Here is a 15,003-nt window from a genome sequence, read left to right as displayed (position 1 = left end):
GAATGCCCCCTCACCTCTATCTGGAAATGTTACGAATGGCTTGCTTTGTCTGAGCAATAACCAATTTTTTTGTTGAAGTCTTAGATGAAGGCATGCTTTTCCCACTTTCATAGGTCATTGTGTCTGGTTATCGAATGCGACTGAGAGATCTCTGCAATAGCTCAACATCATCTGAATTTCTAATGATCCAAAATCAGACGGCAGCCATGGACTCTGAAGTCTTCATTTGCACCTTGTCAAAGGAAAAACTCCATGCAGCTGAGCAAGCCTTCCGTGCTAACCTGAATCCTTTGAAGCCTCTTCAGGTGAGTTCACTGGTGCACCAGTGAGAGTCTATTATTGACACAGTGACATTTTCCGTGTCTTTTCAGTCTAGGAACTCATCCCTCCATCTCCAGAGCTGCTTAGAGGAAATTAGAAACGAGAAGGATGGTTACTCTTCGTCATGGGAGCATGAACAACATGCTTCTTCCTGTCATTGTTATCCTTCCTGTTCAGTCTGCTACTTGCGGAGCTTAAGTGTATGTGGTCTGCAGTTCAGTTTGTCAAGAGATGCTGCGCAGTAACAACCTCTTGGTTGTCCCTGTGTTCTAGTCAAATGTTGTATCTTGGCTGGATGAGTCCAACATTAAGCCTGGCTTTCTGAGCGCTAAAACCACTGCTCTCTGCCCTTAGCATGGGGCGACTGAGTACAGAAGTTTCTAGCCACTGATGGGCCACAACCTTTAAGCAAGTTTAAATCATATGAAGCAGAGTCAAGTTTTAAAATCCTGTTTTCAAAAATCAACCAATGGAATGGGTATTGGGGGAAGAATTCACCGAACTTGAAGAAAATATATTATTTACAGGGTAACTGGAGACTAGAGTAGACTTGGATCTAGGAAAATCCAATAATGTTTTGCTACAGATCTGCAATATCTGTTAAAATATGGAAGTTTGAGGAATTCAGTGCTAGAAATGACAGTAGAGTGAAGAAGGGACCACAGAACCAACTCTGTTACCCACAAAAACAAATATTCTTTTGTCTACTATGTGAGATTTCAGATTTGATGAGCCTTTCAGTACTCAGTCATGTACTACTTGCTTGGCTTTGTCCCCAGTCAAAGAGGGTCATTATCAAGCACTGGAATCATATTTCTCTCCTGCACACTGTGTCGCAGTCAGTGACTTTTTCTTTCCACAGCTCATCTTCTGTTTTCCACGTGTCCTCCATCTGTATAGTACAGATGGAGAATCTCCAAAGACTCTTCCAGTCTTTGCTGCTGGAAGAGCAAGACAACCCATAAGCAATAAGAGATGGGGTGACAGCACTAAAATTGTAAGAGAGATGGGCTGTTTGGAGGGGACTTGCTATAACTTCTTACTTGTCATCAGTTGTATATGTATATGCACATATATACATAATTTACATTAAACCATTCAAAGGTGCTAGAATTCTGGGGTCTGAAGGGGCTGAAAATAGCCAACTATTGTACCACTCAGAATTGGTTTTCTGGGCCCTATGGAGACTGTCTTGCTTTTCTTATTTATGGAAGCTTCTGCAGCTTAGCTTATAGAAGCAGGTATTGAGTGTCTGTGTTCTTAGGTCTATATTGTTTGTGGGTGGAAGGAAACACTCATAAGCCACTTTGTGCCTCTTGGCAACAGCAGTATAGATTTAAGACATTATGTGCAGTTTTGGGGGGCTTCTGAGAAGCTAGCTCATTATCTTGTCTTTACGGGTAAAAAAGCAGGAGTCCAGAAATCAGCAGTTCTAAGCCTCCTGTTGTTTGGTAAGGGTCCACAGTTTTCCTCAGAAATGTGTCGCAGTGTACCTGGTAGTTAAGCTGCTGTAATGCATCAGTGAATGAAACAAAAACTAACTGGTTTCAATGTGGCCAGACTAAATGGATAAATTAACTGTAGGATCACAACCAACACATTTGAAACTTAGTGTCTTTAGAGGCTAAAAAGTGCCCTGACCTGCAGTAACATTCTTGAACAAAGAGGGAACTTTCTGCTCGTGAACAAAGGAGGCTTTTGACACAGCTTATTGAAGGCATCGTGTGTCAAATCTTGGACATGCACACTGAAGATAGCATGCTCTGTATCTACTACAGAGTCTGTAAACCAATGCCAGCACTTTGTCAAGATTTATTATTATTTTTTTTGTCTGAATCCCTTTGATGTACTTCACAGCAAGGCATTTCAGTAAGCAAAGTAAGGGCCAAGTCAAGTGCAGGTGCAAGAGCAATTTGCAGACAGGTTTTTAGCTTATGTAACTAAACACAGGCTTCACTGATTGCACTATTTTGTGATTTACAGGGAGGCAGCATATTAGTACAAGGAGGTTAATACAAGGGCTTGCAACTGTGTGCAAGAACTCTGTAAATTCAACACCAAGGGCTTGAATTGTAAACTGGAAGTTTGTGCTGCTCTGATATCTGGGCAGCTAGGTGGCTACAGTTTCTTGAAATGTCTTAATACATATGACTTAGTCTGACATCCACCTGCTTGTTTTTTTCCCCTCTTCATTCCTGTTTGTTATTCCCTCTGCAAGACGATGCAGTAAATTTCATCATGGAATTGATCCGGATTAAAAATGGCTGACCTGATTGTATGTTGACACAAATATTTATGCTAAAACATGAAGGGAAGAGTGCAAGATTTAGAGCCCTATGATCAGTGAGTGAGTGTGTGGGCTGAGACGCTGATGATAACACTCAGTTCTGCTGGCTTAAAATGTGTGTGCATTTGCAGCTTCAGGGAAATGCTAAGTGTTCTAAGTAGTAGCTCTCAAAAATGCAGTAATTACTAGCAAATTATGGACAAATCAAGGTTTTCAAAAAATAAAGTGCATGCATGATAAAATGCATGAGCTCTAAATGTCACAGTGCTGTTTTTATAAAAAGAAGGGCAAGGAATAAACATTTTACATACCTGCTCCTCAGTTCTGTCCAGAACACCTTGAGTGTTGCCCAAAGGGCAGTGATACAGTTAAAACAAGAGCTTCTAAATAAAATTTTATACTAGGATTCTAGTTCTCTTGCTGATCTTTTGTATTGCATGCATTTAGCCTGTTCTGTAGGATGCAAAACCAGAGCCAAGCACATGGAAGTATGGTAGGGAGGTTAAAGTCTTACTCTTTCTTGTAAGAACCTACTTGAGGCAGGCTGTTCAGATCAAAACTCAGCAGAAAATCTGGGTATGATCATGGGGCACCAAGATGGAGTTTCAAAAAGTCCCAATTCCATGGCCCATATCTTAATCAGCATCCATTCTCTGAAGCCTTTTGACCAACAATACTATAGGACATAGCTTATTGTACAAGCTCCTTGTGGACGCATAATCTTTTCTTGTGGCTTGCCTTGCACGGGTTGAGTGAGACTGAGGCAGGAGAAGCTGGTTTGAGAACAGTAGTGAAGCATATGACTGCATATTACATATGATTTCATGCATGCAAATTTCCTTCCTGGCTTTCTTCTTGTGATTGGCCAGCAATTGTCCCATAGAGGAACTATGTGGTTTGGGAAAGGCTAACAAGAGCAATGGCAATAAGTTCCCAGCCATTACCACACAGTCCAGTGGGACATTCTGACTGTCTTATATCACATAGAAGTACCTGTTTTTACGTCCATCTGCAAATCTCTCCCCAGTTTTGAATGTGATTTGGCGGGGGAAGGTTAAATGATAATTCAGATTGCTCCTGTGGGATTTCATCTCTTAGACAGCACTGCCCAATAAAGGCTTTGCACTACTCACTTCCAGTGGTATGGATCTGTAATAAGCCATAAATATGCTGTGGCTTGTCTACCACAGTGGTCCTTGAAAGACTGTGGGTGAGCGCATGAAAATCCAATTGTTTCTTTCTCCCTCCGTAATATGGGTGGAATTTTGTCAAATGGCTAGCATGAACTAAACATTAGATAATAAAGGCATTGCAGTTGAAAAATGATTTTTAGAAATGTAAATATGTACTACAACTGAATTCATAGCTTTCCTTCATCTTTTGAGTGCGTTTTCAGTCAAGCACAATGATATCATCCTTTTAAACAGCAGAGGTTTGAGACTTCCACTCTCAGGAAACAAGAGCAGAAGCTTAAAGCACATGATTTTTCTGTAGAGGCCAGTGGAAAGTTTCTGGTAAGACCAGTATAAAGTTGCAATAACTATTTCAAAGCAAATGTGGCGGAGTTATCTTCCTTAAGGAGAAACAGCTGTATGATGCATACTGAATTTTGGCTTAATGTTTTGACTTCCCAGCACTTGAAACCCATGCATTCTCATGTATGTTAAATCAGATTTGTCCATCCCCCATAAGTCTCATGTGAATTTATTCAAGGTTTGTCCTTCAACTCTAGCCATCTCAAGTATTTGTCACTAGAGTAAATCTTGCAGCATGCCCATACAAGCACACAGAATCCCTCCCAGTGCACTCAGTACTTCAAGAGTATTATGATATTGGCTGCCTCAAAAGACAAATTTAGTGATTTTCTAGTCACTACCATAGTAATTGTAGAGGGCACTTGTGTTCAAAACCTGCCAGACATTTGTCTTTCCACAGTGTGCCTAGAACAGACAGGTGATGTTTTTGCAGCGCATTGCCAGTAAATGAGTCATTGCCCTCCCCAGCCCCAGGATGTAGTGTGGGTATCTGATAAAGACAGTCCCACAGTAGGAACAGTCTTCCTGCATATACCCTGGATCTAGAGGTTTCTTATTAATGGAATTAACTACTTAGTGAGTCACTACAAAGATGTATATTACAGGGAAATTAATGACATGTTCATCTGTTCAAAGAAGACTGGTCCTTGTGACTGATCTTTTGTTATTGTCTCTGGTCATGACTTATAAGAGGCTTCCTGAGTGGGCTTTGAGGTTGAAGAAGTGGTAGAGAGAGTAAAACTTCCTCCATATAAATGGTACTATTGCAAGTTCTGGTGAGAAATGATCTTGAAATGATATGGATTTGTTAGGGAGGAAAGGTCAGGGTGCTGTGTTATGAGAGGATAGATGGATACTCCTCACATTTCAGAGTAAGGTTTGCAAGCTCCTTGAATCACCTAAGATGTACAAGGTCAGGCAAAAGTCCTGTTTGGCTCAGTGTCCTTGACTGATAATCCAGCAGTGGCCCTGAATGGAGGCATGTGAAAGGATGCAGCCACTGGGCAAGCACATAACATGTCTTCAGTGTAATGTCCTGTTCTTCAGTAGCTTGCAACCCACACTTTCTCACGTGCTGCTGGGATCTTGTTGTTTAATAGCATTTGGTAAGATTGTGATGTTCAATTAGTTCTTTGGAGTCTTTCTCAAACTCATAATACTTTCAGCGTTGTGTAGAGTCTACTGATTTTTTTTTCTGTTTTGACTGAGTTGCATATGCAGAAGCTCCTTTAGTTTTGTTTTAAATGGATCATTTCAGTGGAAGTTTTCTAGCTCTGTATGACGAGGCACAGACGGCAATCATCCCACTGCCATTCCCCATCCCGCTTGTAAGTCTACAGACCTTTGTCATAACCCCTGTTTGTCCTTACACATCCCATTGGAAGAACTGGAGTCTATTGTTCTTCCTTCAAAAACCATTCTTACCTTGAATCATGGCCTTTGTCTGTACCTGAGCTCCTTCAGAGATGGAGAACCCAAAGCTGCTCATACTGCTTGAGAACCAGGATTGCATTGTGTATTTATGTTGATGCTGATCTGTTTTATGACTGTATTTCTAAGATCTCTCTTTCTGAGTGGAATTAGCTAATTCAGAACCATACAACGGGTATCTTAAGGTAGAACTGTCTTTTCCTAATGTACTTTACTTTGCAGTGCTGAATTCTGTCTGGCACTTTGTAACAGTGTGTCAGTAGGACGATGTTCAGTAATCCTTTGCGATTGGATTTTGACTTTTCACTCTTCTGAACCAATTTGTATCTTCAGAAAACTTTTCTTCATCCACTCTGTCCCTGAATCACCTCTGAATGCTGTGAACACAAATCTATGTAGAGATTGATGAAAATATATATATATCTGGAGCTGAACAAACACATCTCTTGTTATGCATGAACCTGGAACTTTCTACCTCATCTTACTGCTAAGGTTATAGTGGTAGAGCAGATAAGTAGCTTTAATATTTGCTGGCTAGATTTCTTTAAATATATCTTGAAGATCTGAGCCTGTGGGATATTTAATTGCTTTTCTCCTAGATGATATGTTTTATTTATCCAAACCGTAAGGACTGCATTTAGTAGAGATCCATAGAGGTTAGAGAATCCTCCCTGAATTTGCAACTGGCTTTGGAGCAAAAACTAACTGTGCATTCATAAGAGTTTTAAACATCCCAGCAGATCAGCAGAACAGTGCCCATTTACAATAGCTGGCACTGACCAGGTCTTACCCATCTCCAGCAGATCAAGCAGAACAAATTAAAACCTCCAGGCTTTGTTTCCAGAAATTGCCCCAAGAAAGATGTGAAAAGGAAGAGATTCAGCTCGAAAGATATGTGCTAAAATCAAGGGCCTTCACTGTTCATCTGTGTGTTGCAGTGATATAACTTTAGTATGCTTTCAAATGCTGCAACAAGCTACTAATACAAAATCTTAGGCATTTGTTTTAATCTTCATTCCTTTGAAACAAGGATTGTGCCCAAATGTTTTCCATGCAAGATAATCCCGATATGTGAATAAAAGGGAAAAAGAACCCCACAAACAGAACTCCAGGCCACCAGTTACTCAATGTAGAGGAGTTGGAAACAAGTTGTCTTCAATGTAACTTCCTGCTAGAGAAAATTGTTTCCTGAAAGCTATACGTTCCACTTCTGGAAGCCTATCAGTCTTGTTCTTTGGTGACAGTACATGCCAGCTATTTCCTGGAAGCTGTTTGTTTTAAAATACACCCTTGGCTTGGATAAAGAATATCAAGACCTGATAGGAGGACTTTGGTAATAATGTACACTGCAGTAGGGAGTCCTTTATATCTGACTGAGTATCTTTGTGTAGTCTCACTGAAAACTTGTACCCACCAAATTGTCTTTTTCCCCGCTGTACTGATTTTGCATCCCCTTCTTTGCACTGGCTTGTGGGATTTCACGTGCTGTCCTGTAGACTGTGCTTGTTTTGTGGCCTGGAATGCAAGTCATCCTTTGCATTGTAAGTGTATGTGCATGCATTTAACATTGCGTTAGTATGGTTCTGATTATGGCATCTATGTAGAAGAGAAAGGGGTGATCCTATCACATTGCAGGGTGCAGAAGCCCATGGTATTTTAAGTTCAACATTACTCAGAAAGCCAGCTCCATCTTCCCCACCAATGTAAACAGTCCTAACTGCTCTATGCAAGAATGTTTACAAAAGTTTAATCTCTTCATTTGTGCTTTGCAGTAACTTCTAGTTTCTTTTTCTCTCTTCCTGCAGAGACAACTTTCTTTCAATTCCTCCTTGTGGGATCTGTCAGAAACTGTGGAAACTTTGAGAGAGAGCATTGGGAGGCTTGTTAAAGAGGTAAGAAGAGCCTTTGTGTAAGGAAAACACATCACTGTGGTTGCTATCTTAGCCTGTGATCAAGTACAAGAAGCAACTTATAGTCAAATCCCTGGCTTGTTTTGAAACTTTTCCCCATCCTACAGCTGTTTTCCCTGTGTGCAGGCAGCATGCACTTCACAACCTCTTGGCACTTCAAGTTATAAATACCATAATAGGAATTAGGACATTTTCTGTAGTGTTTTGTCTTCTCAGCAGTGGCACAATAGTTGGGCTTGCAGTACATCTGCTGCCAGGTAGTGCCTTGCAAACTACATGTTTAGGCTTTCCTTTTTATTTTTTCCCATCTAGTTGCCAGTCCACATCAGGGTTATTAATTGATTGTATCTACTGGATTTCATGTGCAGTGAGGGTATGGCATGTGGAAAAGGTGCTGTGACTATTATAGTTTAAATTAGTAGTGGTAAGCTACTGTTTCCTCTTTATCTATCTTACTTTTTGGGCCAGAGATTGTTTTCCAGTCTTGTGGGGCACTCAGCACAATGACATCACAACACTAAAACCCCAATGATTTGCACAGTCAAATTGACATTCTAGAGACTGCAAATACTTGTTTTTGCAGGTGAAATGATGGATTAAGAAAAAAAGCTCTACATACCTAAGTTTGAATCAGAAGCCCTAATCTGGGGAGGGTAGGGGGTGGATGTTGAGCCAGAAACCTATCCTAGTTTTTTTGTCTGGCTTTGACTTTGAAGTGCTGCTGTTAGTCAAAAACATTCTCTCCCTGGAGCAGAAATCACAACATCTAAGCTAAACAGTGCCCCCGCCTCCATGTAAGCTAAACAATGCCGCCGCCTCCTCCTCCCTTCGCTAGTCTTCCGCCTTTGCATCAGAGCGAGAGAACTCTGCGCCGTGAACGGCAGTAACCTCTGGGAGCACGCACAAGAGCGGGTCACTCCAGGTTAGCCTGCGCCTCACTCCCACGGAGGGGCAGCTGCCGGGAGCCTGCGCTGTGCCAGCCAACAATTCCTGGCACGCACCCCTCCCCGAGCCCTTCAACCTGCTGCGCAGTTCCCTTCACATTGAAATTAATATGATTCCAGGATCAGCTTCAGTTAGGACCATGGAAGAGCTTTTGCTGCTAGCAGGGAGGCTGCCCTTCAGAGTTTGACTACAGCTGTTTCCTGTTACGTCATTTAAGCTTGGCTTTTCTTCTTGTCTGGGATAAAAATAATTGAAACCACGTGATGCTCGGTTTGCTGATGTGGCTGAAAACGTCCCAGGGTAACGTGCCTTTTGCTTGGCAGCTGTTTTGGGCACGACTACTTTTATTCTGCCCTGCTGTGCAAACAAAGGCAGCATTTTGCTCTGTGTACAGCATGAGCTGCTCCAGATGGCTTGACCGAAAGTTACTTCTTATTGTCTGTCAGGCGGATTTCTGTGTGAAAAGGAGGGACTTGCTCCCTTGTTTCAAAGGGCAGCAGCTTGAGGGGGTGGAGAGAACTATTGTTTGTGCCATGTCTAGGAGCCTTTCTAGCAGGGAATTTTAATTAGAAAATGGTCTGAACAAAATATTTGTCTTGGAGTATGGGGATTGATTGGATCTGTGTCCTTGGACTCTTTAAATCAACTTTTTGGAGGGCAGATTAAACACCAAGAGCAAGGACAACTATTTAGATACACTTAGGGAGCCAGGTCTGATGTCTGGAAGAAGAAATTGCATAGTAACCCTTCACATTTGACATATTTGCTTTCAGAGGTGTAAGAAGATCAGTTCTGCATGTAAATTGCAAAGAGGCTGGTACCAAAGATGAAACAAAGTTCCTTGCTCAAGCTGTTTCCAAATAATTTGTAGAAATGTGTTTGCAAATGCAATCCCTCTTTAAGATGGTTAGTACTTCATATGTTCACGGGAATCGTCTGCACTTCCTATTTAAGTACCTTTGCTTATCATGTTAGGGAGTTTATGGTGCTTTAGCTGAAGCAGCTGCCTTGTTGCTGGGCAAAAATGAGCTCTTTTAGCTAAGATACCAAAAACTCCCTGAAGCATCCCTTTGAATTACGCACTCAAATTGTCACACCTGAAATGCAGCCTTGGCCTTTTGGGTGAAGAATCATCAAATCCAAACATCTACATGAACATATGTAACAAAGAAAACTGGTTGTGCGACAGTTTTCATTCATGTTCCACGATGCTGATGTCCTGTAGGTTACCCTGAACCTGGAGCCAGGTTGAGTGGTGCCCAGACTGCAGGCAAAGGTACCAGTGAGTAGCAAGGAAATGAAAGTACACTGGAATCAGTCAATCTGGATATTTGTACCCAGATTTCTGCTGTTCTTACAGCTGTCTTGCATTATATCAGTGTGTCACGTGCTCTTAGGCATCTGAAAATAGTGGCTCCTTGTGCAGGTGACACATAGTAGCTGTTGTTTAGCATCAAGAATTTTCCTCCAGATGTTGACACATCTAAAACATGGACAGATGGGCCATGCAAAGGGTCAGGTTTACCTCCCACTGTAAGGCCAAGGAGTCTCAAGTGTGCTTTCCTTGGGTGAACTTGGATTGGTTGTTCCAGCACACTGCTGCTTTCAGCATTGTTGCTGGCTGGCTTTCCCAGCTGTCTTAGACTTTGGTCTACCACCTTTGTTTAAATAAATGCAGATAATAAATGCACTGTGAGCAAAAGTGGCAGATGGTCTTTGACTCTCTTATTGTTTCTGAAAAAAGGGCAGTTGGACACAGCATTTGAAGTTGTTTCTGAGATGCAGTTGACAAGCAGTTACAAATAGGCGTCTCAGCAGCTCTGCTAACCCTGTTAAGTGCATGCACCTGTTCTGGACAGCACAGTGAGAACATCCAAGTTAATGTCACCTGATGTTTCAGCAGGAGTCAAGCAATCAGATAAAATTCTAGAAAACACTTAAACAGGGATAGAGAACCAGCTGTAGGATTTTATCACGATGCTATACAAAACCCTTTGATAAGGAACACAAATCTAGGTTCTTGTTCTCTGACAGGGATAGCATAACTGGAATAAAGTTCAGAGAAGGCCAGTTAGGACATTTAGAAGTATAATGGCTTTCACCAAAGGAACAAGGGAATAGGTTGAGACTGTTCAGCTTGCAAGAGAGATGAGTTGAGGATATGGCAAATACCTGTAGAGTTCAGTGGCACATGAAAAAGAGATAGGGATTGAATGCTCACCATCTCTTTCAGTAAAAACAAAAAACAAAACCACATGACACCAAAGGGAGCTGAGCACAGCCAGATAAGGAGAGAGAAGAGGTTCTTTCCTGTGATATTGGATGTTAAATCCTTGTGGTTGTTCTAAATTCTAGGAGTTCACCATGGAAGAAAGTCATTGAGGGTTAGGAAATAGAAGTTCCCTGAGCTGCAAATAAATGGAAGCTGGAAGCTTACTTAGAGGAAGTATCCTAGATTCTTGCCTTTGTCTTATTTCTTCTTAGCATCCACTTATTGTCACCATCGAAGAGGTGATGCCCTGACACCTCAGGATAGGGGGCCTGAAAACAACACTCCAGTGTAGCATGAAACAAGTGCTTGTGTGGGTGGGTTACTTTTTGTGTTGTGGTCAGCTTGGCCATAAGCCCGAGTATGGCAACATTAATGCAGTGAATATTTCAGGCTGAGGGCAGGGTGTTTTTGTTCATGGCACATTACAGGCATATTGTCTGGCTTATGCCTCTCAAATGAGTCTGGAGGTACTAATTGTTCTGGCTGGTTGAATGTTGTCACCTCAGGCCAGGTGTGAGGTCAACTGGCCAGCAGAAGGCTCCTTGCAGTGACTGGCTATGTGCAAGGCTTATTCAGGGTCCTGGCTGCAACAGGACTTGTTTTCAAGGATATTCTGGGAATGCTGTTGACAATGGGGCAAGGAGTTTCTGGGGCAGGAATAAGTGATGACAATCTGAGAGATCAGACTGGCTGCCTGGTGTAAATCAGTGGAGGTTAGGTGGAGTTGTGCCAGGTGACACTGGTGTGGCCTGTGGCTCATCCAGTTTGTGACCCACAAGTCACTCGGTGTCGTTCCTTTAATTCCTATTCTGACTCTATGTACCCCACCCCACCTGTCCTTGTGAGGGTACTCCACTGGAATGTAAGTCATTGTGCAACCAGGAGAACAAGCAGCTTCCATGTTAGAGGGCAGGGAGGCCAGGAACCACCCACAGCACTGGAGTAGAAAACTCAGTAGTAAAGAACTTGGCAAGGATATATCCCAAGTGCTTGCTCAGAAGAGACTTCCATTGTGGTGGTGGGGAATTGTTTTCCCTGTTCTTCCCCTTGTGGTGTTCAAGAGGATTCTCATCTGTTGAAAAATCTGTTCTGTGGTTTGAAGGTGCACGGAAAGACCTCCTTTTACTAATCCTGTTCAATACTTGCTTCCATTCTTTTCTCCATCCTTCCCCTCCAGCTGCTGAGCATGAAGAGCTGGAGTGACATGAGACAAGAGGTGATGTTCCTGAACAATGTGAATGCCTCAAACTCCTCTACACAGATCTATCAGGCTGTGTCACGGATTGTGTGCGGCCATCCTGAAGGTGGAGGGCTCAAAATTAAATCCCTCAACTGGTATGAGGATAACAATTACAAAGCACTGTTTGGAGGCAACAGCACTGAAGATGATGTGATTAACTTCTATGATAACTCCACAAGTAAGTGTAACAATGGCATAGTTTGAGGTCCTATCTACTTCATGATTGTCACTGCTAGCGTGTTCCAAACTTCCACAGATGAAGGTAGGTGGTCCTGAGGGACATAGTCACTGCTATTTCAGAAAGGCATATTGTCCTGCATATGCCCTTAAGGTGAAGAAGTTATCAGCTTGCAGAGTCTCCCAAGGACCTGCTACCTACCACCTATGTAGCGTACACAGGAAGCCGTGCAGTGGGGCTGCATTAGTGGGAGAGGGAGCGCAGTCACATGTAGCCTCTGGAAATCTGACCTTTTCCAGATAAATTTTGTTTGTGCCATGCATTGGGGTTGTGGGAGTGTTACAGAACTAGTACTGTGGCTCTTAGTATTGGAGGCTACCTGGTTGCTCCTTGTTCGCTGGGCAGACTGTGCAGGCTTGGGCTAAAAGGGGCTGTTTGTGAAGCTTTGCAGTAAAGGAGGGGGTTTGCGTCTGAAAAATGCTTTGATTGTTCTTGAAGTTCTATGCCTTCTGCAGTTGTTACTGTGCTGTTCAGCCACTCACCTTTGTGCTCTTCTTCAGCACCCTACTGCAATGAGCTAATGAAGAACCTGGAATCCAGCCCGCTTTCCAGGATTATCTGGAGGGCTTTGAAGCCCTTGCTGATTGGGAAGATCTTGTACACTCCAGATACACCAGCTGTAAGGAAGGTCATGTCTGAGGTAACTCTAGCCCTGTCGTCTAATAATGTGGCATTAGCTGTGTCCTCTGGCTGTGCAGCTGATCCTCTCTAGTTAAATTGGACCCAAACACAAGCCTAGGAAGGATTGCCTACAAAAGCGCAGCCTCCCTAATCTCTCACCTCCCATGTACTTGCTATTGAAGGCTCAGTACAACCTCTCAGCTCATGATGGTCTCTGCCAGCTTTTGGAAATAACCTTCCTCTCTGCTTTGTGACAGGTGAACAGGACATTCCAGGAGCTGGGTGTGTTTCGTGACCTCGGGGGAATGTGGGAGGAGATAAGCCCAAAGATTTGGACATTTATGGAAAGTAGTCAGGAAATGGATCTCATTCGGGTCAGTATGCTGTCCTTGCCAGAACCACTGCTGTTGTTTTTTGCAATAAGTGATGAAATATTTATTTTAAAAGGTGCTTCAGTGCTGAATTGGGCAGATAAATACTGTGGATGGGACCTCTTCTTGAAAGAGATCTTGAGTACTGATCTTGCGTTATGATTGGCATTCCTTCCTTCACCTAACAGTCTCCTGCAAACAGCACATTTAACACCCAATTCTAATCTGCCTCTGTTGGAAAATGTACTGTTTTGTCTGCAGTGTTGCCCTAATGTGTCATGAGCATGTCACCATGGTTCCTCGGGTGCAGCTATGAGGGGTGGATCTTTGCACCCTGCGCCAACATCTTAGCAAGTACAGTGATGTAAAGCTAACATCCAGAAACAGAGGGACTGCTGTAGAGTAGTTTTTCCAGCTGTCTCTGCAACACAGTTGGTTGGCTATCACCATGCACCATCTTGTGTACAGAGACCTCCCCAGGTTGTATAAACCCATTCCTTTTTCACCCCAGTGTAATGCTGTGCTGAATAATCATGTGACCTGGCCTGTTGTACTTCTCCATCAACATGACATACTAGGGCACCAGAGACAGTTGAACAGATTGTTACAAAGCTCAGGCAGAAAGCTGAGGTCCAAAACATTTATTTGCAGTGATGTCCTCTGAAAAGTGAATGTTGCTTCTATTTTTTTTTTTTTTTAACTGAGCCCTGGGCTTTTATGGCTTTATATTTTATGTTGCTTGTTAACACTGTTGCCTCTGGTGGTTAATTATTGATCTTCCCAGCAATCTGGTCTTTTCTGTACCAGTATAGTAAAACAATCTCTTTGTTGTCACCTGTTGGCATTCACACAAGCAGGAGTACTTCATTGTCAGTGCCTTGGCAGCTCCCAGCAAGCATCTCCTTCAGTTGTCATGTTTCTGGATTGGCTGGCCATCACCTCTCAACTTTCTGGGTTGTACAATCTGTTTGGCATATTTCTTCCTGCTGAGGGAGAGGAAAGTGCTTTGTTTTCCCATCCGTGCCACTTCTAGCTTGATGCTAATGTGCCTGTGAACTTCAGGAAGGGCAACAAGTGCCCCTAGGATTAAGGAGCTTTAATGTTGGACTTAAACAAGATGAGTTTGAGCCATTTCCCTACACGCATGGTAGCAGAAGTTAACCATGGAGACCAAATGAAAAGGGAGCACAGCACATCCGATTCCTGTGTGCTTGGATTTCCTTTTTGTATGTTTTCCTTTGGTAGCTTGGTCTGTTCTGTTTTTACAGTTTGCAAAGTTGTTTTTGTAACTGTGTGACCCACTACTTTCTGGTTTGCTGGTAACAGCAGAGTATGGGGAAGCTCTTTACCTCTCTTTCATTTTTGTTGTGGCAAAAAATCCACTTCCTGTTCTTAATCATGAGGATTTTTGCAGTTTTCTCTCTTGTGCAGGTTTTTCTTTTTATCTCCCTGACTTCAGTTCAACTGTGTAATTTACAATTACTGTTCCCTTCCTGCCTGGCCTTAAATTGTCTGCCCAGTGGACTGGTTTCTGCTTCAGTGCATTTGTGCTAGGCATTGTGCATACAGTAGCCTGTCCTCGGAAAGCTAGCAGTTAATCCAGGTGAAGAAAGCACTGTCCTAGACAAGAGGATAAAGGCAGGACATCATGGCTCTACAGGGGAGCTTCGGCCAGCCCTGGTGGCACAAAAACAAAATACAAAAATCGCCTGGCCTCTGGTGCTGATATTTCTGCTCAGCACAGTGACTATTGAGCCTTCAGCTGTGCCTCAATTGCTCTCCATCCGAGCCAGGAGGTGAGATTTTTCTGGAAGAAGTGAGCAGAGCTAGGC

At 42.8% G+C, this 15,003-nt stretch overlaps 1 protein-coding gene across 2 annotated transcripts in view; it reads left to right on the top strand.

Moving 5' to 3' along the window:
- Positions 1 to 15,003, top strand: part of ABCA1 (ATP binding cassette subfamily A member 1) — a 91,900-nt gene that overhangs the window by 48,325 nt on the left and 28,572 nt on the right. For both annotated transcript variants that reach the window (XM_054283592.1, XM_054283584.1), the window contains exons 7-11: positions 114 to 305; positions 7,380 to 7,466; positions 11,879 to 12,119; positions 12,680 to 12,819; positions 13,058 to 13,174. In XM_054283592.1, the coding sequence (XP_054139567.1) occupies positions 114 to 305; positions 7,380 to 7,466; positions 11,879 to 12,119; positions 12,680 to 12,819; positions 13,058 to 13,174 (777 nt within the window). The remainder of the gene's footprint in view (positions 1 to 113; positions 306 to 7,379; positions 7,467 to 11,878; positions 12,120 to 12,679; positions 12,820 to 13,057; positions 13,175 to 15,003) is intronic.

The sequence above is a fragment of the Melozone crissalis genome, unplaced genomic scaffold, assembly GCF_028551555.1.
Source record: "Melozone crissalis strain CALT ecotype California unplaced genomic scaffold, PUWL_Pcris_2 ptg000005l_1, whole genome shotgun sequence".
Lineage (NCBI taxonomy): Eukaryota > Metazoa > Chordata > Aves > Passeriformes > Passerellidae > Melozone > Melozone crissalis.
The sequence above is the reverse complement of the archived record's forward strand: the minus strand, read 5'-3'. Positions and strand labels throughout refer to the sequence as shown.